General features: G+C 48.2%; 1 protein-coding gene across 1 annotated transcript in view; it reads left to right on the top strand.

Moving 5' to 3' along the window:
- Window positions 1-27,009, top strand: part of LOC123351589 (sodium- and chloride-dependent GABA transporter 1-like) — a 49,934-nt gene that overhangs the window by 12,034 nt on the left and 10,891 nt on the right. Inside the window, exons 4-12 of the mRNA XM_044991043.1 lie at window positions 5,517-5,626; window positions 6,084-6,216; window positions 7,703-7,837; window positions 11,097-11,200; window positions 11,846-11,970; window positions 17,593-17,705; window positions 24,107-24,238; window positions 25,118-25,220; window positions 25,998-26,098. Of these exons, the coding sequence (XP_044846978.1) occupies window positions 5,517-5,626; window positions 6,084-6,216; window positions 7,703-7,837; window positions 11,097-11,200; window positions 11,846-11,970; window positions 17,593-17,705; window positions 24,107-24,238; window positions 25,118-25,220; window positions 25,998-26,098 (1,056 nt within the window). The remainder of the gene's footprint in view (window positions 1-5,516; window positions 5,627-6,083; window positions 6,217-7,702; window positions 7,838-11,096; window positions 11,201-11,845; window positions 11,971-17,592; window positions 17,706-24,106; window positions 24,239-25,117; window positions 25,221-25,997; window positions 26,099-27,009) is intronic.

Raw genomic sequence — 27,009 nt, 5'->3', positions numbered from 1 at the left:
CACTTAAGCACGTGCTTACATCTACCCCCTAAACAGGACTGCATTTAAGCAAATGACTTCTAGCATAGGCTTAAGTCCCATTGACTGCAACGGGATGCTTTCCTGAATCGGGGCCTTGTGCCAGTGTATACAAGATCCGAATGGAGCCTCGAGTCCGAAGTGCATTTCTTCACAACTGAACCATTCTTATCAATCTAATGGCTGAGAAGAGCTCCCTTAGCAATCCATAGACATAATTCCATGGGTCCTGTGAGATTCTATTTCGTTTAGACCTGCCTGCTAAATTGTTGTACATGAACCATTGTTCAGTCCAGCTTCAGTTTTTATTTGATTAAGTTTTCCAGCATCTGTGAAGCCATTTGTCAAAATGTTCTTGTGTGTTGTCTCCAGTGCCTTCTGAACACCTGCAGTATTTGCTGTTCTCTCTTAACCCCACACTAAGAATGTGTACAAGTGTCAGTTGTTGTGGTCCAGGTTGATCCCCTACATGTTCCTGAACAAGACTTTATAACACGGGAGGGCAAACTACTGCCCATGGGCCGGATCTGGCCCCTCAGGGTTTCAGTCCGGCCCATGGGATTGCCAGCGGGGCTAAGGCAGGCTCCCTGCCTGTTCTGGCCCCACACCGGAAGTGGCCGGAAACACAACTCTGCAGCCCCTGTGGGAGGGGAGGAGTAGAGGGCTCCGAGCGCTGCCCTCGCCTGCAGGCACCGCCTCTCGCAGCTCCCATTGGCTGGGAACAGGGAACCGCGGCCAATGGGAGCTTTGGGGGTGGTACCCACAGGCAAGGGCAGCGAGTGGTGGAGCCACCTGCCCCACCCCCAGGAGCCACTGCCGGACATGCTGGCCACTTCCGGGAGTGGCACAGGGCCAGGGCAGGCTGGAAGCCTGCCTTAGCCCTGCTCTGTGCCGATATCATCCTGGAGCCGCTTGAGGTAAGCGGCGTTGGGCTGGATCCTGCACTCCGAACCCCTCCTGCACCCCAATCCCCTGCCCTGAGCCCCCTTCTGCACTCCTCCTGAACCCCAACCCCTTGCCCTGAGCCCCTTCCTGCATACCACACCCCCTCCCACACCCTGCACTACCTCCCGCACACCAACCCCCTGCCCCAGCCCTATATTCATGGCCCTGCATACAATTTGCCCATCCAGATATGGCCCCCCTGCCTTACAACCACAAAAGAAGAGTCTGCACCCAGAGGATGCATCCCAGCTTTCATCCTGAGCCCATTACACCTTGGAGCAGGACTTTGGGAGTTCAGTCAGTGCTGCCTACGCACCCAGGCAGTACGGACATGACCAATAAAGCTGATCATTATGTGCCTCAATGTAGAAGATCTGTGATTTTGATTCAAGGAGCTCACAGTTATCAGAGCTACGCCATCAGTTTTCTTTAAATTAAGTGGAGATGGGTCTGAATCAAAATCTCAGACTGGAGCATCCCCAAAATTTGGGTCAAAATTTGGGTCAAAATTTGGGGTGTTAAATTAGACCCCTGTCTGAATTTTGCAGCTCAGGCCCACGTCTAGAGTAAGATAAAGTGGGACAAAAATAAATAAATGTTATACAGACAAAACTACACAAGATCTTTTCAGGCAAGACAAAGATGCCACATTTATTACAATAACAATTTGATTTATTACCAATAACTAATATCTTAATCCTTACACACACACACACACACACACACACACACACACACACACACACACACACACACACACACACACACACACACACACACACACACACACACACACACACACACACCCATCCATCAGATGTTCTGCAGCTGCTTGATAGTTACCAGTCCTGAATGTAGCTTGAGTTCGTAGCTTGTGGCGGCTAACTGGCCAGGAAAGCTGGGCACAAGGACTAGCTGGGTCTCTGCTGGGCATGCACTGATGCCCTTCCATGTTGGCAGCAGAATGTTACCCTCACTCATCCTTTTTGTAGGCTTTAGTTTGAATTCAAAGTCTATAGGTCTTGCTGTGTCATGCTGCCTCTGGGTTTGGTGATTGATCACTCGTCAATTGCAGGCGTGACTTTCAGCCTTGGACCTGGCTTTGATCTTCCTTCTATTGTACCTTTTCTTTTTAGGGTGGACTCTTTTTACTTTGCTAGGGCTCTTGTCTGCATCTTCAGCCGTTGGTGTTTGAACTCTATTTCATCAGGACACGCTGGGGCTGGAGATTGATTCCATTATCCATCCATACCTCATTCACACATCTAAACTAAATGAATAAGATTACAGCAGGGTTTGCAAAAAATAAGATTACAGCAGGGTTTGCAAAAATGAAGGTTGGAGCAAGCTTTTACAAAATGGAGTAAGAGTTTTAAAATGGGGTTTGTATTACAATATGGCAAATGGTGAACAGAAGTTACAATGTAGGCAAGTGTAATAAATGGTGAACAGAAGTTACAATACTGAAACAGTGCAAGTCTCAGTGATTTAAGCAGGAATTGGATTGATAGTGAAACTTAAAAGGCAGATGACTGAACAGCTATGGCTCCTAACAAGCATCTTCATTGTCAATTAGCCAGTTCATGGGCTAACCGGTTTTATGAATGAATGTTGTTTCATTCATAAAACTTTACTTATGAAGTTACATTAATAAAGTGAACAATTAAAAACAATTTCATTAATCAGTTCTACATAACTACCATGCAATCCCCCACGCCTGCCACAACAGAAACTCCTTAATCATAGTCCTACCCAGAGATACTCCTCCCTGGGATCACCCCACTGAAGTGAATAGACCATTGATGAATATGGTCAGTTGCCTCAGGCTTCCAGGGCTCTGGCTGTGGGGCTATAAAATTGCACTGTAGATGTTCGGACTCAGGCTGGAGCTTGGGCCCTGAGACCCTCCTGCCTTCTGGGGTCTCAGAGTCCAGGTTCCAGCCCGATCCTAAATATCTACAATGCTATTTTTAGCCACACATGAACCTGACTCAACTGAGCGTCAGGGACCTGACTCAATTGACCCAGGCTCTGAGACTCAGTGCTGTGGGTATTTCATTGCAGTGTAGACATGCTAACACATCAAGTCAGTAAAGTACATGCTAAATCAGCCAGTATTTGGAATGGGACCTAAGTGGGTGTTTAAGTGTGTTGCTGAGTAGGGAGGGATGTGAGCACACACAGAAGTGCTTTGCTGAATTGGGGCCTTAATCCTGACTTTTCTAGTGCAATACAGATTGGTGTTTTAATTGTATAAATCTAGGGACAAATAATATTTCAAACTCCAGCCATATGTTTATTTTTTGTTCAATAAATCAAACCATTAGTTGCAAGTGAGGCTAACAAAAAGCTACAGTTACTATAAATATGCTATCCTTCAACCAATGAACTTTTGAGATCTAATGATGAAAAGCAACACGAGAGTGCCTGGTTTAATTAATAGCTATTAATTAGTGACAAGCAATTTTAAATACTTAATATTTAAGCAATTAATGTCATTGTATTAAGGTTTTGATATTGCCCTAATCATAGCCTGATATTATTTCAAGGAATACTTTCATTAATACTCTGGAAAGTGACTAGCAAGTCTGGCTCCTGAGCTCCTGGCCTCTGACATTCAGAGCCCTTTCAAGTGTCTCAAGATGGGTTCCCAAACATCTGGGCACCAAACATCACTAACTAATTACCATTTCCATTGACTAATTCTATCAAGAAGATAAAGTGCGTGTGTGTGTGTGCGCGCATGCACATACTTCATTTTAATATATATGTATTTATCCACTTTCCAAAAAAGATACTTCTTTTTAAATTGCAGCGAACCTACTGTTCCTTATCCAGGAGTCATGTAGAGCAAATTGTGAATAAATCACTTTTCAATAGAGCAAAACCTCCTTCTGAAAGTAAGATAATTTTACAAGAAGTTTTGTGCCAGTGCATCACAAACATTCCAGACCATATACCTGCCCATATGCTGCACTAGGAACTATGTGCAAAATTACTTTGGGATCCTGTAGGCCTGTCTCAACCATTTGGATCAAAGAATCAGTCCCTGCTTTTCCTTATACAGGGCTTGAGCTAAAGCCTATGAAGACCTTGGAAAGACTGCTGTTGACTACAATGGCCTTGGGATCAGGCCCATTGTACATTTAGTGGCATAGGCTGCTATATTTTGGGTAGATAATTTCAATAGAAAGCTAGATAAATCATTCCAGAAAAGCCTTCCGATGAAGGTAATAACATTGGACAAAGTATGGATGTTTCTCTGAAGCCATTGATGTAATATTATTTTAATAGTATTAAGTTTATAAATAAGGTTTAATCTTTCACATAAACTTTGATCTTTTGTGGTGGTCGGGCATAAATATTTTACCTGGTCCTTACCTTATATTGGCACAGGCTCATATGCCCAACAGCCCTCCTTTCATCATATCTTTGAGATGCCTACAGAGCCCTCTCCATCACATCTTCACATTATCTGCAGTCCATCCAGCACATCCTTGCCTTTCCAAGCAAAACCTTACATTCTTCACAGTTCCCCAGGTATTCCCTGGCATTCCCTCTACACTCCCCACTGGTGCACCCTCATAGTCCCAATGTACAGACATCCATGCATTCTGGCATTCCCCACAGTCCCACTCGGGTGCTTCTGGCTATTCACCCCCAGAACATCCTTGTCTTCCCTACAGTACATCACAGAGCCTATTCACATTCCTCACAGTTCCTCAGGTACATCCTAGTGTTCTTCCCAGGTCCCCAGCACGCCCTCATGTTACACATGGGCTCTGGCATGGTCCTCCTTTCCCTACAGTTGTCTGCCCAGTACATCCTCATATTCCCAATATCCTTGCGATCCACAACATGACCTTGGGATTTCCACTCCTCATGTTCCCCATCACATCCTTGAGCTCTCCCACCCCCTATGTCTACATGTTCCCCACAATCCCCCCAACATGTCCTGATGTCCCTGAAGTCCTCATATTCTATAGGTCCTTTCTACCACCCAATGCATTTTCACATTCCTACAGTCACCCACATTCCCCACACCAATATGGCTTCACAGTCCCACCCCCTACTTGGTACATCCTTGCACTTCTGCAACTCCCCTTTGCCATGCCCTCAGGTCTTCAGCTACCTATCCCTGTGTTTCCATGTTCCTCCCACACACCTCAGATATCTTCATGTTCCAACAGTCACACTGCTCACCCGGCCTCACATTCTAGTTTCTCCACCCACCCAGCTTTCTGTTTTCACAGCCCCCCAGAACATTCTGACATTCCTACCCTGCCCCCCAACCCGCCTCATGTTTCCACACCCCCTGAACACCCCATACCCTCGAGGAAGTCCTCACATTCCCTCACCACAACCCACAGAATATCCTGTTAGAATGTGACTTTCTAAATCAAATGGAGCCAGGAGCAGCTTAACAAACAAGTATGTTCTAAATCATAACAGGGCAATGCATCAGGGATAAGTGACTGACAGAAGAGAGCATTTCGAGAACAGAACTGAGCCATGCTTCCCTAATTGTATCCTCTCCTTCCTCTTCCCATTAGGATCTGCCATGGCAAAGCTGTGGCAATGCCTGGAACACAGAGAGATGCTTTTCCAACTACTCCCTCAATGATACCACCAACCTGACCAGCGCTGTGACCGAGTTCTGGGAGTACGTCTCCAGCCTAAGTCAGGTTTCACCACTGCAGGGACCATCTCATCATTTCATGGGGGCTTCTTGCTCATCCATTTGAGAGTAGCTTTGAAAGTCTCTGTTGGCGGCATGAAATTGTTCCTCAGACCGTGCTGAATGGGTGCTCTCTGTCTACAGAGGGGGCATTCCTGCTAAATGTCCAGTTCATGTGCAGTTAAACATTCAGACAGAGCAATGAGGGTCAAAACACATCCCATCATCCATCCTTCTTCCTTCAGTCCCTCACACTGTATCTCATTTTCTTTCTGACCTTCATGTCTTTTGCCAATGTTTGGACTCAGACCCACCTTTTGTGCCCTCTGCCCGCATCTGGGCTCACCCCCATCCTTCGTTCCTTCTGCCTGTGTCTGGAATCTCAAACCATTCAGTCTCTGTAGATTGTACCTTTTTCTAATTCCATGTCTTTTGTCTGCAGGAGGAACATGCACCAGATCTCTGGTGGCCTGGGGGAGCCAGGTAACATCCGCTGGCCCCTAGCAGGCACTCTCGCTTTAGCTTGGGTTCTGGTCTATTTCTCCATCTGGAAAGGAGTAGAGTGGACTGGAAAGGTACTTTGTAATAATCAAGCAATACAGTGTTGGCTTTTATTACTGTACTCATCTCTCATGGTGAAATGTCTTCCAGATTTAATTTTGAGTGCCTGTAATTAGGGTTTACTGTGTTGCAAGGAAAATTGGAGTGTGTGCCATTAAATTCTTTATCTTTCACAGTGGTAAAAATTGCCACAGGAGTTGCGGTATTCTAAGCCTAGAACCATAACATCTCCAGACTGAGTATTGAACTTTCAGACTTTTGGAAAGATTTAAGCCAAGCTTTTAAAAAATGACATTCAAAGCCCAACTTGAAACACCATAAAGGGGCCTTTGCCTCTCCTTGAGCACCCGCTCTCAAACTCAGGTCATTTTAGGGGATCAGAAATTGAGCATCCAGAATCACTGGTCTCTTTTCACCTCATACTTTGAGTTTTGAGGCTGACCCTCGAAACAGAAACATATTGCTATTTCCTAGTGTATAACATTACAGAGCAGTACCAGAAAAAAGAAACACCTGAGAAATTGCTTAGTTTGGTAAAATGGTACTACTGGAATATATTATGTAGGATGTAACTTGGAGTAATGGGATGACATTAAGAAAAGAGTAATCTAGACTGAATGTCAGAAAAAAATTCTTCACAGTAAACTTTCTTAGGTTGTGAATTAGTCTCCCAAGAAATGTGGGGGAAGCACCTTCAGGCAAACTAACATTACTTGAATCATTTAAATAAAGAAAGACAAGGCAAATCACTAGAAAATAAGGGCTAAGTTACTTAAATTGGTTACATCTCTGACTTCTTTGGCCCAAATTCATCACTTGTGCAATTCCACTGCTTTTGGTGCAGTTACACCAGGCTCTCATTTATGTGATCAGTAAAGTCTCTTGTCGTTAATAGAAGAAACCCCCAATATTCAGAAATATTACTTGAAGAGAAACATAACACAGAAAAGGCAAGAAAAGTCTCAACCAGTTTCTTACAAAAGAGCCATTAGCCCTCAATGTAAACTTCATGGAGGCCATGTCCTTCCCTAATTATCAGTCTTGGCAGGAAGAACTAACACACTCAGGGCATGTCTACCCTTACCGTGGAGCGACACTGCGGTGATCGATCCATCGGGGGTTGAGTTAGTGGGTCTAGTGCAGACTCGCTAAATCGACCACAGATCGCTCTCCCATTGACTCCGGTACTCCACCAGAACAAGAAGCATAAAGAAAGTTGACTGGAGAGTTTCTCCTGTCAACCCAGCATGGTGTAGATACCCCAATAAGTCGACCTAAGCTGTGTCAACTCTAGCTACATTATTCACATAGCCAGAGTTGTGTAACTTACGTCGACTTAACCCTGTAGTGTAGACCTGCCCTTAGAGCCCAGTTCACTTCTCACTTACACCAGTGCAAATCAGGAGTAAACCCACTGAAGCTAGGAGAATCAAGTCACAGCTGTAGCTCAGACTGCGAGTGCCTCACTACACAACTAACATCTCCCTTTGTCTCTCTCAGGTTGTGTATTTCTCAGCCACCTACCCTTACTTCATGTTAATTATTCTTTTCTTCCGTGGAGTCACTCTACCGGGAGCCAAGGAGGGAATTCTCTTTTATATCACACCAGACTTCAGCAAACTCTCTAAGTCTGAGGTGGGTCCTGCAATGTTTAAAGCTTTTACACTGCTGTATTCAAGTTCCTTGGCACTTTGAACATTTCAAGTTTCTCTCATAACCAAAAAAGCCTTCCAATCTTAGAGTCTTAGAATCCCAGTAGCCACAGTCTTCACAGTCAGAGACAAAACTGGGCCAGATCCACAACTGGTGTTGATCAGTGGTGCTCCATGGAAATCCTGTAGTATTATCAATGGAGCGATGCTGATTTACACCAACTGCCGACGTGCCACTCTGACATGCGGATGCTCCATTACACTGATTAGTCTAGGGGTAGCTATTTGGGTTGGATAGTGCAGTCCTACGTAGAGGAGGCAATGTAACCCTATATTGCCCATACCTGCAGTGCTAGATGTAGGTACGAGTTCAGCATTAGACATAGCCTTTATTTTAAGTGGAAGTGTTTAAATGGCAAGTGAAAGCCATATACTGTTTGCCTGGCTCAATGGGAAGCCCAGTGCAGTAGAGATGCTTGAGAAGGCAAGTTTCTCTCTGTTATAGAGTAACAATTGCTTAGAGGTCTGTGAGGTCGCTCGTCATGCACAAGTGATGACAACTGAATAATCCTGATTGTCTAGAGCTCCCAATGGTCCCTCTTTGTAGGAACCACTGCACTGTAACAGTATTGCCAACCCATGAGTAAGGCTCCCTGCAAAAAAAATTACAGGATTGGTTTAAACATCATGCCATATATCTCACAAAAACACCTTCTGTGGTCTTTTTATTAGCCCACTGGGTTTGGGGCCTTTAAGTTACACATGGGTCACATTTTCCAGCTTTTCTCTGCAACTCTGCAGGCTAGAAACTACAACTGTTAAACAATGAAAGCTGAGATTCTCATGTGATCAGCTGACTCCAGGGGCTGGGGCTTTAAGAAAACACACCAGCTATGGTTAGACTTGTGATAAAACACGAATGTTAGCACTCCTGCTCTAAGTACAGATCTGCCGCAGACCCCTTCCCTTCCCCTTGCATTGTGAGGTGGAGAAAATGGTTCAGAATAATTAAGACACAATCTCATCCCCACCCCCAGTCTCTGCCCATTTCTGGAACCAAACCCTGAACCAAAGTATTGTAAAGATTCTGGGATGTTCATTTAGAGCCAGGTTGCAGCTGGCTCTTAGTGTGTCTGGAAGTTGGGGAAGGCACAAGGAGATCTCCCCTTCTTGTGGCTGATGAAAAGCGCTGTAGAAGAGCTAGGTATTATTGTGCATCTCCCAAGCACATTAGCAACCCCAAAAAGAGCAAGGAGAAGCAAAGGCTGTACCCCCCCCCCACCTCCTCCTCTTACCTGTATCGCTGGCTTGCTTTGGAGGGGTGTGCTCGTCTCATCCTCCCATATGGAGGTGCAGCATGTGCACACCCCGCCCCCCGCCCAAGTGCAAGAGGAATTATGTTTCTGTAACACTGACAGACCCTGGTTGTCGGTGGGCAGGATTTAACCTGGGGCCTCTAGATCTTAGTGCATGAGCCTCTACTGCATGAGCTAAAAGCCAACTGCCTCTTAGCTAAGGCTGTAAAGCAACCTCATTAATCTCTCTCTCTCTCTAAGGGCATGGCTACACTTGCAGCTGTACAGCGCTGGGAGTTACAGCTGTCTTCGTACAGCTGAGTAGGGAAAGCGCTGCAGTCTGTCCACACTGACAGCTACCAGCGCACTGTCGTGACCACATTTGCAGCATCTGCAGCGGCATTGGGAGCGATGCATTATGGGCAGCTATCCCAGCGTTCAAGTGGCTGCAACATGCTTTTCAAAAGGAGTAGGGTGGAGTGTTACAGGGAGCGTGGGGGGAGAGAGAGTGGATTTTTGGAGCCGACACTGTCAGCAGCTGCCTTGCAAGTTCCAACCCCCTCCCCCACCCCTCTCTCACTCACTGAAAGCAAACAACAGCTGTTTGTTTTTTTCCTCACAAACCAGATAAGGAGCCGCTCACTGAAACGGACCCCCCCTTCCTCTCCCGCGCCCACCGCTTCTCTCTTCAAGCAAACACTAGCTGTGGGCATTCCAATGGGAGCCCCTCCACCTCTACTCATTCACAACAAACAGGAGCTGTGTTTGTTTTTTTGATAAGCAGCTCCGGAGGCCCGGAGTTCACAACAAAACAAAGAGTGAAACCTTCACTTAAAAGGATTAGAGGAAGTTTCCGGAGGTCAGTCACTGCGTACTAAGCTTACTCCCCGTTTACACTGGCGCTGCAGCAGTGCAATACTCTTTATTCCTCTCAGGGAGGTGGAGTACAAGCAGTGCTGTAGCCACGGAGATACAGCACTGTATGTGCATTGCCAGTGTGGACGGGGAGTGAGTTACAGCGCTGTGGGCGGCTTTATTGCACTGTAACTCTCAAGTGTAGCCAAGGCCTAAGTGTTCAGTGCCAGGAGGTGGGTGGGTTACAATTCCATGAGGTAACATGTCTCCACTTGGGACGCCCACTCCCACATAACACAGGCTAGTGTCTTAAAGCACAATCTGGCCCTTAACAATTTTCTTCCATTACTGTTCATCTCCACCTGTCTCTGTGCTCCTGAGTTCTGGCTGACTCTGGAAGTGCTGAAGTATGGGGAGAAAAGCCATTCTCCTGGCATTTCTGGAAGCAGGAAGTACTGGAAATCAAGTGGGAAAGCCTGTTCTTGCGGGATTTCCAGTCCTGCCTTGCTGGCCTCAGAAGCTGTGGTTAGGTTGGATAAGCAGCCAACTTTTTAGGTGTTTATGTGAAAGGAACCCAAATTTGAAATCATTTGAGGTTCTCTAGTCAGTAGTGCCTGGAGGTTCCGGGGGGGCAGACAGGGAACAGGGGGGTTGGATGAGGGGATCCCGGTTGGTGGTGGTCCTGGAAGGGGGTGATCAGGAGACAAGGAGTGTGGGATGGGGGGTTGGATGGGTCAGAGGTTCTGAGGGGAGCAGTCAGGGGCGGGAAGTGGGAGGGGCAGATAGGAGATAGGGGCCAGCCTGTTTGCGGAGGCACAACCTTCCCTACCCAGCCCTCCATACAGTTTTGGAACCCCGATTCAGCCCTCAGACCAAAAAGTTTGCCCACCCCTGGTGTAGTCTCTTACCTAAAACTTCATCAAAATCAACATTTTGACTGTCCCACTTGCCACACTTCCCCTGCTACATGCTTTAGACACGATAATCTGTCATTCAAAGAAGATCTAGAAAGCTAGATGGACAGATTGGATTATGCAGAATGTTCCGACAGTGCTACGGAATACTGAGTCATGGCTTGTTCTTCCTTTGCAGGTCTGGATGGATGCAGCCACACAGATCTTTTTCTCCTATGGACTGGGGTTGGGATCTCTGATTGCCCTGGGAAGCTATAACTCCTTCCATAACAATGTATACAAGTCAGTATTCTTCAAATACCTCTACAATCAGAAAGACACACAGAGGCAAACTGTGAACCCCTGTGTGACATTGGCAAGCGTTTAGTCACAGGGGTATTCCCATTGCAGTCACCGAGACTACTCCTGTGAGTAACCACTCACCAGTGTAAGGGGTTCACAATCTGGCCCATAGTACCTGATGCTGTACGGTCTCTAATTCACCAGCATGCAACCCAGGCCTCACCACTGAGCCTCATATCTGAATGTCTTCTGGCCACAGGACATCACCAAGTTACCCACCCCACCTCTGACCTTCACCTCTCACTGTCACCTGTCCACAGCATGGTAACATGCCTCCTCATGTAACCCACACACCTTCTGGGTGTGGTGTCCAGTCCCATCTAGTGGCACCGAGATTGCTTAGAGAAAGAGATAAAATGATTCTGCTCTACAGCCTTAGCTAACAGCCAGTTGACTTTTAGCTCATGCGGTAGAGGCTCCAGAGGTCCCAGGTGCGGTTCCGTCCCCCGACGACCGGGGTCTATCGGTGTTACACTCAGGCCTCATTTTCACCCTCACCTCATCTGCTAACTCCGAACCTGTTCTGATTCGCTGACTGGACTAGAAATGCTGAAGTTTTTCTCACATCTGTGTTTGCTTTTCCAGAGACTCAATCATCGTCTGCTGTATAAATTCCACCACCAGCATATTTGCAGGATTTGTCATGTTCTCCATTGTTGGCTTCATGGGTCATATCACCAAGAAGTCAGTTGCTGAGCTGGCATCTTCAGGTAAGCAGACATTGCATGTGTAGTGTTCAGACTAGCAGTGTGATCCAGTGGGTGGGGCAATGGCATGGGGGTCAGGAAAGCTGGGTTTTATTTCCAGCTCTGCTACTGTCCTATTATGTCACCTTGGACAAGTCAGTTCACCTCTCTAGCCTCTTTTTCTCCCCCTGCCCTAACAACACTGCAAACTCATACCCTTTGTAATGCCATTGAAGCTCAATGGAATTACAGTGGTGTAAATGAGAGGAGAATAAGGCCAGTTTTAGAGGAGAATTTTTATATATTGTGCACAACTAATTCTATTAAACTTACGAGACCAGAGCCCCCACAGCCTTCAATGCAGCAATGCCAGTTTTCACAACTGAAGATCTGGCCCATGAAGTGAGTGAAAATGACCCCAAAAAAGAAAACAGGTTCCAAATGTTCAGAATGTGATCATAGTGAATAGCATTTTGTCAGTCAGCGTGGTGTTCTCACGGAGCCTTCCCGACTGGGGCACAAATGTGTAATTCAATTTCCTGAGATGGTACAGACTTGTAGGACTGGATGGCTCAGGAGATTGGGAATGAGCCAAGCTGAACAGATGTGAGGAGTGGCCTGGGTCCCAAAGGAATTTGGGAAGCCTATTCCTGATAGACTCAGGTGCTCTTTCCACTCAGGTTCCCAACACAGGAAATTCTGAAGGTACGTCTACACTATGGGAGTATTCCGAATTTGCATAAACCGGTTTTGTAAAACAGATTTTATAAAATCGAGTGCACGCGGCCACACTAAACACATTAAATCGGTAGTGTGCGTCCATGGTCCGAGGCTAGCGTCGATTTCTGGAGCGTTGCACTGTGGGTAGCTATCCCGTAGCTATCCCATAGTTCCCGCAGCCTCCCCCGCCCCTTGGCATTTCCGGGTTGAGATCCCAGTGCCTGATGGGGCAAAAATCATTGTCGCGTGTGGTTCTGGGTACAGCCTCACCCCTCCCTCCCTGAGCAGCAGACAACCGTTTCGCGCCTTTTTTTGCTTGGTGAACTGTGCAGACGCCATAGCACAGCAAGCATGGACCCTGCTCAGCTCCATACCGCAATCGTGAATGTTTTAAACACCTCGCGCACTCTCGTGCAGTCTATGGTGAACCAGGACCTTCAATCCGAGGCGAGGAGGAGGCGGATACGGCAGCGCGGCGATGACAGTGATGAGGACGTAGACAAAGAATTCTCTCAAACCGCGGGCCCCTGCGCTTTGGAGATCCTGATGGTAATGGGGCAGATTCTATCCATTGAACGCCGATTTTGGGCCCGGGAAACAAGCACTGACTGGTGGGACCGCATTGTGTTGCAGGTGTGGGACGATTCCCAGTGGCTGCAAAACTTTCGCCTGCGTAAGGGCACTTTCATGGAACTTTGTGACTTGCTTGCCCCTGCCCTGAAACGCCATAATACCAAGATGAGAGCAGCCCTCACAGTAGAGAAGCGAGTGGCGATAGCCCTGTGGAAGCTTGCAACGCCAGACAGCTACCGGTCAGTCGGGAATCAATTTGGAGTTGGAAAATCTACTGTGGGGGCTGCTGTGATGCAAGTAGCCAAAGCAATCACTAAGCTGCTGCTACGAAAGGTTGTGACTCTGGGAAACGTGCAGTCCATAGTGGATGGCTTTGCTGCAATGGGATTCCCTAACTGTGGTGGGGCGATAGATGGAACCCATATCCCTATCTTGGCACCGCAGCGCCAGGGCACCCAGTACGTAAACCGGAAGGGGTACTTTTCAATGGTGCTGCAAGCACTGGTAGATCACAAGGGACGTTTCACAAACATCCACGTGGGATGGCCAGGGAGGGTTCATGACGCTCGCGTCTTCAGAAGCACTACTTTGTTTAAACGGCTGCAGCAAGGGAATTACTTCCCAGACCAGAAAATAACAGTTGGGGATGTTGAAATGCCTGTCGTTATCCTGGGGGACCCAGCCTACCCCTTGATGCCATGGCTCATGAAGCCATACACAGGCAGCCTGGACAGTGGTCAGGATCTGTTCAATTACAGGCTGAGCAAGTGCAGAATGGTGGTGGAATGTGCATTTGGCCGTTTAAAGGCGCGCTGGCGGACATTACTGACTCGCTCAGACCTCAGCCAAACCAATGTCCCCTATGTTATTACTGCTTGCTGTATTCTCCACAATCTCTGTGAGAGTAAGGGGGAGACCTTTATGGCGGGGTGGGAGGCTGAGGCAAATCACCTGGCCGCTGATTACGCGCAGCCAGACACCAGGGAGATTAGAAGAGCACACCAGGAAGCGGTGCGCATCAGAGAAGCTTTGAAAACGAGCTTCATCAATGGCCAGGGTACAGTGTGACTGCTGTGTTTGTTGATGAACACCCAACCCCCTTGATTGACTCAGTCCCTGTAAGCAACTCCCCCACCCCCTTCGAGTACAGCTTACTTATGCAAATAAAGTCACTCTCATTTAAAAAGCATGAATTCTTTATTGATTCATTATAAAAAGAGATAGAGAAGTAAGGGTGTGGTTTGGGAGGAGGATAGGAGGGATGGAGAAGGCCATTAAAAAAATTCACAGTAACGACAGCCTTCTGGTTGGGCTGTCCACGGGGGTGGAGTGGGCGGGTGCACGGAGCCTCCCCCCACGCGTTCTTACACGTCTGGGTGAGGAGGATGTGGAACATGGTGAGGGATGAGGGTGGTTATACAGGGGCTGCAGCGGCACTCTGTGATCCTGCTGCCGTTCCTGAAGCTCCACAAGACGCCGGGGCATGTCAGTTTGATCACACAGCAGCCCCAGAGTTGCATCCCGCCACCGCTGATCTTCCTGCCGCCACCGCTGATTTTCCTGCCGGTCTTCCTGCCGCCACCTCTCATCTCGGTTGTCCCTCCTGTCCTCACGTTCATCCCTCCTGTCCTCACGTTCACTGGCCTCTTTCCTGTAATTTGAAACCACGTCCTTCCACTCATTCAGATGAGCTCTTTCATTGCGTGTAACTTCCATAATATCCGAGAACATCTCATCTCGCGTCTTCTTTTTCCTCCGCCTTATCTGTGCTAGCCTTTGGGATGGAGGAGGGATGGTTGAAAAATTTGCAGCTGCATGAGGGAGATAAATATTTAGAAAGATACATTTTACAGAACAATGGTTATACTCTTTCACAGTGAAAAGCAGTATTCACCTAGCACATGTGATTTCCCTACAAGGTCGCATTTTTCATCTTAATAGTGAGTGCCTGCAGCTCTGCAGTTACACATCTCTCAGACACAGGTCCAGGCATCAGAATTCAGCTTGCATGCGGCCATGGTAAGCCACTGTCTTTCGGCTTCTGCAGTGCTTTACCCCTCCCCCCAACGCATGGCTAATACCACGCTAGCTCCCTGCTAATCAACACCCTTCCCACCCCCCACCCCCTGCGTGTCTGGTACCTTGGGGAAGATCGCCGGTGACCAAACACAGAAAAGATCATCGGCATTTCACTCCTCCCCTCCCCCCGCTTCGCTACGTGCAGGAAAGTTTTTTTTTTAAGCTGATGCATTCCACGAACTCAGTAGAAAAATGGCCACCCCCCTTACTTAAATTCCTGATTTTTAAACAGGTTATCCTGAACGATATCACTTTGCTGAGGATAACAGAACAAGATAAAGAACGGATGCTTCTTGAATGCCAGCAGTCACCGGGACCATACGCTGCTATGCTTTGCCACGCAATGATACCTGATTACTTGCTACATGCATGGCGTGGTAAAGTGTCCTACCACGGTGGGCGGAACAAGGCTGCCTTGCCCAGAAACCTTCTGCAAAGGCTTCTGGAGTACCTACAGGAGCGCTTCATCGAGATGTCCCTGGAGGATTTCCTCTCAATCCCTGGACATGTTTACAAACTTTTCTAAGTAACTATACTGTCTGCGAATGCATCCCAAGTCCTCAGGGCAAATCAATCATTAAAAAAGGCTTGGTTAAAAAACAATGTTTGCTATTTGCAAAGGTACACTCACCAGAGCTCCCTTCCATGGCGTCATTGTCTGGGATAGTGGCTTGTGAGGGCTGGGAGGACGGTAATTCCGCTTGTGAGGTCTGGGAGGACGGTAATTCCGTCAGGGTGATAAAAAGCTCCTGGCTGCTGGGGCTCATGGAGTGCTGTGTGCTCTCTGCTAGGTCTTCCTCCTCTTCATCTTCATCTTCCCCGTCTGCATAATCCTCAGCCATGGAAGAGATTACAACCCCCACCTCGGAATCCACGATCAGGGGTGGGGTACTTGTGGCGCAGCCCCCTAAAATTGCATGCAGCTCAGCATAGAAGCGGCATGTTTTTCGACCTGCCCCGGACCTTCCGTTTGCTTCTTTGGTTTTCTGGTAGCCTTGTCTGAGCTCCTTAACTTTCACTCTGCACTGCACTGAGTCCCGGCTGTGGCCTTTATCCGTCATAGCCTTAGAAATTCTTTCAAATACTTTTTCATTTCGTCTTTTGGAACGCAGTTCTGTTAGCACTGAATCCTCTCCCCAGATAGCGATCAGATCCAGTACCTCCCGTGCAGTCCATGCTGGGGCTCTTTTACTATTCTCAGGAGACTGCATTGTTAACTGTGCTGATGAGCTGTGCGTGGTCACCTGTGCTGATGAGATGAGATCTCCATGCTGGGGAAGCAGGAAATTAATTTCAAAAGTTCGCGGGGCTTTTCCTGTCTACCTGGCCAGTGCATTCGAGTTCAGAATGCTGTCCAGAGCGGTCACTGGTGCACTGTGGGATAGCTCCCGGAGGCCAATGCCGTCGATCAGCGTCCACACTAACCCTAATCCGATATTTTAATACCGATACTAGCGTTACTCCTCTCGTTAGGGAGGAGTACAGAAACCGGTTTAAAGAGCCATTAAAATCGATATATGGTGCCTCCTAGTGTGGACGGTTGTGGCGTTAAATCGGTTTTGCGCTCCTAAAACCGGTTTAAATGCCTAGTGTAGACCAGGCCTGAGGTTTGTTGTTGTTCTACGCCTGGATTGTCTATTGCTCAGGATTGCTGCACTTAAGGAGGCTCTTTACGGGCGTAGCCCTTTGTTAGAGTTTTCCCATGGAGTAGCTAAGTTCTGATCCGATCAGTATTCTCACAAGAGCTGGCTGAAACTCAAGGTTTCCTTTTTGTGGGAAATTCTGACATTTTTGTTCTGAATTCCATTTTCAACTTTATCAAAGAGGGTCTTTTTTTTCCAATTTTTCCCCCCAAACAACATTTTATTGCAATCAACATGTTCCCCCAAAAAGTTTCAATTTTGACTAAATGGCATTTTGGGACTGAAAAAAATCCTCTTGGAAAATGTTTGACCAACCTTAATTCTCAGTAACACAGTATACGCATTACCAGAAAAAGTTTGATGTCCCAGTCTGTTCCTGCATCACTGATTATGGTAACAAAATGGCATTATTGTTTAAATGAGGGAAAAGATGAATGGATTCTCAAGTCCCTCACCTCTCCTTTGTGCAGCACAGGCCAAGGGGGCAGATTTTCGTGGAGCCCATAATAAAATATTGGCAATTTTTTGCTGTTGCCATCTCTCGGTTTAATAGTCGTACTGAACTCCGACATGCCTCATTGTTAAAGCGCTTTAGAAACATGAACTTTTCAATATATTTTCATTCTGGTAGGTCCAGGACTGGCTTTCCTCGCCTACCCACAGGTTGTCATGCAGCTGCCCATGTCCCCTCTCTGGTCGATTCTCTTCTTCTCCATGTTAATGATGTTAGGCCTTGACAGCCAGGTGAGACAACACACCGGGGAAAGTGGGGTAAGAAGCAAAGTTGTGGTTAGATGAGAACCACCCCGGATGACAGTTGTCTATCCTCCTCTGTCAGTCCTGTACAGTGTTCCATCTAATTTTTTCCATCCACGTGCAGAATGAATTTTGTTATGTGCACTGCCTGGGGCCTCCAGTCAGCAGGGCCGGCTCCAGCACCAGCGGAGGAAGCACGTGCCTGGGGCAGCACATGCTAAGGGGCAGAATTCCGTCCATTCTTGGGGCAGCACAGTCCGTGCGGCTTGTTTTTTTTTTTGTTTGTTTGTTTGTTTGTTTGTTTTTCCTTTGGCAGTCCAAGCGGCCTTTTATATGTGACGTAATAGCCATAGAGCAGGTGCTTCCTATGGCGATGGAAGGGGTTTTTCTGTTGCTGTAGTTAATCCACCTCCCCGAGCAGCAGTAGCTAGGTTGATGAAAGAATTCTTCTGTCAACCTTGTCCTGTCTACATCGGAGGTTAAGTTGGCTTAGCTTGGTGCTCAGAGGTGTTCCTAGTCATGAAAAGGCTTCCTTGGCTTAGAAAGCAGCTACCTTGTCAAAAAGACTAGATTAGATGGGGGAGGGGTGGGAATCCAGCTCTCCCTCTCCCCAGACAGATTTCCATTCACAGCCAAAGGCCCTGCTGACAGAAACCCTATTGTTTGAGCAGGGGAAATTTGCTCAGTGTTGATGGCCCTTGATTGCGCTGTCACATCTTCCTTCCTCCCTCCCTTCCCTCACCCCTACATACCCTCTCCACCTCAAAATGGATGATCTGATCTACAATTACAAACTGGTTGCAATTACATATAGCATTCATAAAACCACATGAAATTCATAAATGGATGTGGACATATCCCCCTGTCATAACTATAAAGGGAAGGGAACAGCCCTCCTGTGTACAATACTATAAAATCCCTCATGGCCAGAGACACCAAAATCCTTTTACCTGTAAAGGGTTAAGAAGCTCAGGAAACCTGGCTGACACCTGACGCAAACTACCAATAAGGGGACAAGATACTTTCAAATCTTGGTGGGGGGAAGGCTTTTGGTTGTCCTTTTTGTTTTGGGGGTGGTTCGCTCTTGGGACTAAGAGGGACAGGACATCAATCCATGCTCTCCAAATCTTTCTGAACAAGTCTCTCATATTTCAAACTTGTAAGTAACAGCCAGGCAAGGCATGTTAGGTTTAACTTTGTTTTCTCAACTTGTAAATGTTCTTTTTTTTGCTGAGAGTATTTTACCTCTGTTTGCTGTAACTGTGAACCTAAGGCTAGAGGGGATTCCTCTGGGCTCTATGAATCGGATTACCCTGTAAAGTTATTTTCCATCCTGATTTTACAAAGATGATTTTTACCTTTCTTTCTTTCTTTCTTTCTTTCTTAGCCTTCTTTTTAAGAACCTGATTGATTTTTTCCCTGTTTTTTTAGATCCAAGGGAATTGGATCTGGACTCACCAGGGAATTGGTGGAGGAGTCTCTCAAGGCTACCCAGGGAGGGGAAGGTTTTAGGGGGGGAAGACAGAGTTTTCCAGAGAACTCAGAAATCTGGATGGTGGCAGCGAGACCAGATCTAAGCTGGTAGTTAAGCTTAGAGGTGTTCATGCAGGTCCCCACATCTGTACCCTAAAGTTCAGAGTGGGGAAGGAGCCTTGACAACCCGAACTGTCACACCTAATGTCCAATCAAATCTAATCAACCCAGCTGGATTTTCACATGCTGAATGCTCCCACCGAACAGCTCAGACCGGGACTTATTGCAGATATTATTTGGCAAACAATCTCAAATAATGAGTAAATGTTCCCAAAGTAGCTAAGTTCACTGGAAGAACTATTCTCTGTGGATCATTCACTTGGCTCTCGTAAATAGTTCGATACAGGACAATAAGTCGCCTAAGCACTGTGTGGAATTATTGATGCCTTTGCTTCTCAAATATCATCTGAAAGTCTTAGAGTCCCGTATGACTGTCAGTCTCACAGGGCATGGAGTTCTTAGGGAGCTGTCAGTGCCTGGGGGAGGGGGTGCACGAGGCATCAAAAGCAAAACAAGCATTTAGAAAAACAGATAAATAGATGTTGAGGGTTTCTATCTGCTGTAACAAAGTTCCTCCTCTACCTTGGTGGGTCCTGCGCTTATTGGCGGATTTGCTCACCTCAGTGATCTTCCCCTCTGGTGGAACCCACAGTCTGGGTCAACTCCTCCTGTGTCTGATCAGGAGTTGGGAGGTTTGGGGGAACCCAGGCCCGCCCTTTACTCCAGATTCCAGCCCAGGGCCCTGTGGATTGCAGCTGTCTATAGAGCCTCCTGTAACAGCTGCATGACAGTTACAACTCCCTGGGCTACTTCCCCATGGCCTCCTCCAAACACCTTCTTTAGCCTCACCACAGGACCTTCCTCCTGGTGTCTGATAATGCTTGTACTCCTCATCCTCCAGCAGCTCACCCTCACCCTCTCAGCTCCTCACACACACACCCCTCACTGACTAACTGGGAGGCTTTTAACTAGTTCCAGCCAGCCCTTGGTTGGCTTCAGGTGTCCCAGTCAATGTAGCTATCTCCACTGCCTTCTAGAAAGATCTTAATTGGCCCCAGGTGCCTTGATTAACCTGGAGCAACTGCCATTTGGTTACCACAGTACCAGGGATTTGTTTAGCCTGGGGCTAACATACCTGTTCCTCACTACTTTACTGTAGCCGTCTGGCCTTGCCCCATTACACTGCGTACTGGAGATTTCCTCATTCAGTGTATGATTTACACATAGAGCATGGAACCCATGATGCCGGATTCTGCATGCAAAAAATATGCCTACATTTGCTCATGCAGTAACAACTGTGCATGCAAATAGTTAGGTAGGTGCCTGGCTAGTCATTAGTACACACAGGCTCCTGATTTGCATGTGTTGCAATAACTGAGCACACAAATGCAAGCGTGCAATTGCACAAGTACTTCAGGCTGCCATTTTTGACAGTTCTCAGTTCCCACATGTTCTCAGAAAGCCTTGGTTGTGCACAGGAACATATTCTACAGGATGGTCAGCAGCCCAGTCCATGACTGCTTAGTCCAGGCCAGGGGTAGCAAGGTGGTAAGGCTGCAGGGTGACCAGATGTCCTGATTTTATAGGGACAATCCCAATTTTGGGGTCTTTTTCTTATATAGGCTCCTATTACTCCCCCCAACCGCTGTCCCGATTTTTCACATTTGCTGTCTAGTCACCTTATAAGGCTCTGGTGTAAAACCATGCCTTTAACAGGTGCTAGAACCCTTCAGAAGGCTGCTGAAGTTCTGCTGGCTCATTGTAGCAGATGCAGCTCGTTATTGCACCTGGGCTAGAAGGGAGGTGGGAGTGGTTCCCTGGAGAGAGGGCAGAGTTGGTCCTAGAGGGACACCCAAGCTTGGGAAGGAAGCTAAGACTGAGGTTTATGTTTGTTTATGAGCTACCAATAAAACCAACCCCCCTGAAGGTGTGTGTGTGGGTCTTTGGTCAGTAAGGTGTTGCTGTGCTCAGTGTTTCACACCTAACTGATTTAGGAGCCTAAATCTCATTTTCCAAAGGGGTTTAGGCACTTAGAACCCTAAATCCTATCGACTCTTAAGGGGGATTTAGACTCCGAAATCAGCTAGGCATTGCAATGCTAAGCGGTGCAACACCTAAATACCTTTAAAAAATGGTGCCTCAGGGCCCATTTCAGTGAAGCACTTAGGCACGTTTAACTTTCAACATGCGCTTAAGTCCATCCTGGTTCAAGTGAAGAATGTGTTTAAGCACTTTGCTGAATTGGGGCCTAACTCCGGATCTGTGTGCTCTGGGGAGGACAGAGTCAGGACTCAGCCTGGTCACACCTGGGCTTAAGGAGAATCGCTTTTCATGACACTAGGCAGCACAGGTTGCTGGAGAGTCAAGGGGAATAACAGGGTCTGTCTGTCCAGTAGCATCAGTAAAGAATCCTTTGTGTATTTACTACCACTAAATCCTGTCTCTTTGCGCCATGAGGGACATCACAAATTCTTATTCACAGCCGCAGTGGCATACATTGATACGCCCAGACACATGCACCCGTTTTCACTCGTGGGTTTAGTTCTCATGCATCTAGACCCTCTTGCATAATATACTAATGATTCCTTTTAACTACCAGTTTCCAGGTCAGGCGTTTGCTCCACCAGGCGAGTTAGTTGCGCCTTGTGATTCCAAGCCCGCGTCTGTCCCATGTGATGCCATCTCTTACAGCTTATTCATGAGCATTTCTTGCTGATGGAATCAGAGTCCTGCAGAGCAGAAACACCCACCCACAAGCCTGTCTGCTGCACAGCTGTTTTTCTGATCCCGGGGAGAATCAGGAATGGAAATAAGAAACAGGAAATAACAGGATCATCAACTCAGGTTTGGGGTGGGGGCGGGGCAGATGTCTATAATAGAAAAGTGACAGGAACAATGAAGAGACATGACAATATACTGAGGAAAGGGAAACATTTCAGAAAACACACCAAAGCCACTGTAAAGAGAAAGAAGGAAGGGAGTACACAGAGTAATAACAATTATTATTTATTATTTGTATTATGCTAGCGCCTGGGAGCCTCAATCACGGACCTCAGACTCCCATTGTGCTAGGTGCTGCAAAAACACAAAACAAAAGACTCTCCCTGCCTCAAAGATCTTATACTCTGGGCATACAGCAAGAGATAGCAGATGGAGACAGCCAGCCCGATGGGAGGGGAGGGGTAAGGACAAGGAAACAATGGGACACTATTGGCCAGCACGATAGGCAGTGGACTCAGCACACCAGCAGCCTAAGCAATATCAAAGAGGAAACACCACAATGGCCTACTCTTCAGAGGTACGGAGCACTTGCAGCTCCAGCTGACATCAGTGGGAACTGCAGGAGCTCAGCACGGCTATAAATCAGGCCACTTTTATTTAGGGGCCTAAATGGTCTATTTGGGTGTCTAACTTTAAGAATCCAGGTTTGAAACCTTTTGCCTTAATGACTTCTCCAAGGTCACGTAGCACATGAGTGTCAGGATTAGACCTTGGGGCCTCTAAGCCCCTAGCCAGGTGCACAAGCTGCTGGACCATGCTTCTGCTCTGGAATTTAGATCCACTATGTGTCAGTAATCATCATGAAAGAAGATACCATGTTACGTGGATTGCACTAGGAAAATCGCACAATTTTGCCACCTCTTCCTATGTGTTCCATGTGGTCTAGTTAGGACATGGAGAGGTGTGTATTCCTTCGGTATTTACTGCTTCAGCAGGGCCGGCTCCAGAGCCCAGCGGGGCAAGCACCTGCCTGGGGCGGCCCTTTCCCGGGGGGGCGGCAGGCTGGGCTGGCGGACCTGCCGCAGTCATGCCTGCGGGAGGTCCACCGGAGCCCCGGGAGCAGCGGACCTGCCGCAGGCATGACTGCGGAGGGGACGCTCGGCCGGCGGCTCCAGTGGACCTCCCGCAGGCATGACTGCGGACGGTTCGCTGGTCCCGCGGCTCGGCTGGACCTCCCGCAGGCATGACTGCGGCAGCTCAACCGGAGCCGCCGGACCTGCGAACCGCCCGCAGCTGCGGGAGGTCCAGCCGAGCCGCGCGACCAGTGGACCCTCTGCAGTCATGCCCGCGGGAGGTCCGCTGCTCCCGCGGCTCGGGGGCGCCTCCCGGGCATGACTGCTTGGGGCGGCCAAAAACCTAGAGCCGCCCCTGTGCTTCAGCCTTCCTCTCCCCCTCCACTACTCCTCACACAACTCCCCTAGGACTTCCCCAAGCACATCTGCTCCAGTGACTTCCTGTGCCCACTTCCCTCTCCTCCCATTCACCACTCTTAATCTGAAGTGACTTCCAGTTCCCTTCCGTTTACCCTCTTGCCCACAGCTTCCACACCCATATCTACCCCCACTTGATGATCTCCAATACCCAGGCCCGTCTCTATTTCCCCTACCTTCTCCCCGTGACTTGGCATATTCAGTCCTCCCTCTCAGCCACCCACCCCTTCATTTTCACACCAGCCCCTTTCCTTCTCCACAACACCAATCATCATCCAGCTACCTGTGGTAACTCCTGCAGTCAAGTGGAAGGAACGGATTTTCACTCACACACACACACACACACACACACACACCCCAGGCTTCAGCATGGTGGCCCTTCAGTATCGTGACTACATGCTGGAGCTCTTACAGGAAATGAGGTGTAGGTGAGGTCATCCACCACCTCCAGGCAGCAGGGAAGCAGTGGTCGGTTGGACACAGAGATAGAAGTGACACAAGTCCAGGCTGAGAGGTGGTGCGTTCTCCAGAGGGGAGGGAGGTGGCACCATGCCGGGGGAGTGGGGGAAAGAGGAGGAGGAGTGTTTCAAGGGAGTGCAGAAGGTGGTGATGAATTTATGTATGTGTGTGTCTTTCCTCCTGCAGTTCTGCATCGTGGAGGGGTTTGTCACAGCCCTGATAGATGAGTATCCCTATCTCCTCAGGGCCAGGAAGAAGCTCTTCATTGCTGTGGTCTGTCTTATCTCCTACATTGTCGGATTCTCCAACATCACCCAGGTACCTCTCCCTGTGCTCACTCCAGCGCCTGTTCCTGGTGCTCTTCCATCCACCTCCTTGTATAACAGTAGGAGAGGACGCCTGGGGGGAACGGCCATTGTCTGTGAAAGGCACTAGGGCCACTGCTGGTTTCGGCTTTGCCCAGCACAGTCATCTGTCCAGCAAGCTGCAGTCTCCACATTAAATCTCAGTAAGTTACCATCATCCTTGTGGTCAGTCTAGCTGGGACTCCTGTTGCTTCCAGGATGGGCCTATGCCCTGGAGGGTGACACATTCTCTGTGCAGAAGATTGAGATAAACCAAAAGAGAGCAGGTCTGGTAGGGCTCTCAGGCAGTGACACTAAGGCCCAGGCTCCATGTTTACATGCCCTAGTGAGTGACCCAATGCAGAGATCCTTATATTGGGTGTATGGCAGTGAGGCCCAGGCTCTGTGTGCAGACTTTGGCACCTGACTCAGTGACATGGAGGCCAGGGTTTAGATTTCCCACTTTGTGACTTCATGCTGGATGAGTCACAGAAGATGGAACGTCTGCAGAGACATCTGAAGTGCAGCAGGAGGGACAGAATGGATTCATTTTACAAAGCGGCTTCTCCTCACACTAGAGGGGGAAGGCAGCCACTGGAGAGTCCTGCTTCTCTCCCCACCCTCAGCCAGGCCTCAACACTCACTCCTTGACCACATTCCAGAGTACGTCTGTTAAAATGGCAGGAATTAGATTATAACAAAATGATGCATCTTTCTTGGCTTCCATGGGCCAAGGAAATTAACATACAAAGGCAAAATGATTAGATGAAAGTATTGATGATATTAATCCTCAGCTCCCCACCCAGGCTGTACTCCATAACCAGGCCCCCTCCCCTTGCCTTTGTCTCCTCAGGGTGGCATTTATGTCTTCAAGCTGTTTGATTATTATTCAGCCAGCGGCATGTGTCTTCTCTTCCTCGTCTTCTGTGAGACCATCTCAATTTCCTGGTGTTATGGTAAATGCAACTCACCTTGTTCATTTGCTGCTTATCTATAGGCACAGAAGGTGCCATTTTCAAAAGCCCTTAACACTAGCCATTGAAGTCGGTGGGAGATTGACAATTGACTGTAGTGTTGGGCCAAAGCTGAAAACTTTTGAAAAACCCCGGGGAGACACTCATCTTGCTTCCTCGGACAGCCACTCAACTGAGCACACGTTTGCAGAGATTCCCATACAAATGGAAATATGCACAAGCCTCTAGATTTGGATTTCTCGAGGGTATGATATGAAAATAGAATTTGTTAGGCCAAATCTGACTGCTGAGCCATCTGCCCTGGTATCCTGGCAGTGTCCGATGCCTGATGCTTCAGAGGGAGACCAGAGTCCCCCCCTTCAGTAACGCGCCCATCCAATTGTGCAGTGCTGGGGTATCGGGGAATTCCTTCTTGACCCCTCCAAGGTCAATCTATGACCTAGTCTAGCTTATGATCTAGACCTTTCCTAGTTGATTACTATTACTGTGTTAGCTTGGGAAGCTGTAGATGTTTTAGTGGTCATAAAATTATCCAGGTACCTGTTAAGATCCCAGTTCAGAGTTTGTATCAATGGCGTCTACGTTTTATCTGGGGAGTGAGCGTTACACTTCTCCACGCTCACCTTAAATGTCTGCTCTCCTCTCTGATCTCACATCTGATCTCCTCCTTCTCCTGTTGTGTGTTGGGTCACTGGAGAGAGGTGATGAGAATGGTGCTGAGATATCATTGCTGCTGTTAACACACATTTCTCACTGTAGGTGTGAACAGATTTTACAGGAACATTGAAGAGATGATTGGCTACCAACCTTGCAGCTGGTGGAAGCTCTGCTGGGCATTCTTCACTCCCCTCATTTGCGTGGTGAGAACAAAGCAACTCTCTTCGGGGAGGTTCATCTAGAAGGGTCACCTCACTGGGATCATTCTGTGGGTGGGGGAAACACTAAAATTTTAATCTAGGTAACTCCGATCCAAATCCAGATCTGGCATTAAACTCAAGTTGGTCCTAAGAAAAGTCAAAGCAACTGGCAGGAAAAGAAATATGCAGAGCCTCTTTTATTCTCCCACCTGACTCTCTGCAACTGACTCTCAGAAGAGAGCGGGGAGCTTGGCCTAGAACATGCACTTAGTAATAGGTTGCTCCTGTGTTTGATATTTCAGAAGCTGAACTGGTGATTTATGACTTTAAAAATCATTATTGGCTATGGACAGGGCCGGCTCCAGACCCCAGCGCGCCAAGCGCGTGCTTGGGGCGGCATGCCATGGGGGGCGCTCTGCCTGTCGCCGGTAGGGCGGCAGACGGCTCCGGTGGACCTCCCGCAGGCGTGCCTGCGGAGGGTCCGCTGGTCCCGCGGCTCCGGTGGAGCATCCGCAGGCATCCCTGCGGGAGGTCCACCGGAACCGCGGGACCAGCGGACCCTCCGCAGGCACGTCTGCAGGAGGTCCACCGGAGCCGCGGGACCGGCGACCGCCAGAGCGCCCCCCGCGGCGTGCCGCCCTGCTTGGGGCTGCAAAATTGCTAGAGCTGCCCCTGGCTGTGGAGAAAACTTTCAGCCACTCTAGCTCCAGCCTCAGCCACTCCCAAGCTTCTCCCAGCAGGAGGCGCTCTCAGATATAATAGAATTGGTACTGATGATCTCTCAGCTCCTCCGCCCACCCTCCAACCCTTCCTCTCCCAGCAGGAGGTGCTATTGGGATTGCCACAGGAATGCTGGGTGTGGGGCGTTCCTAGCTCCTGAGAATCAGCTAAGAGGACGCTGTTTAGGAAATGGT

Source organism: Mauremys mutica, chromosome 1 (assembly GCF_020497125.1).
Source record: "Mauremys mutica isolate MM-2020 ecotype Southern chromosome 1, ASM2049712v1, whole genome shotgun sequence".
Classification (NCBI taxonomy): domain Eukaryota; kingdom Metazoa; phylum Chordata; order Testudines; family Geoemydidae; genus Mauremys; species Mauremys mutica.
Note: the sequence above shows the minus strand (reverse complement) of the source record. Positions and strands in the feature narration are given on the sequence as shown.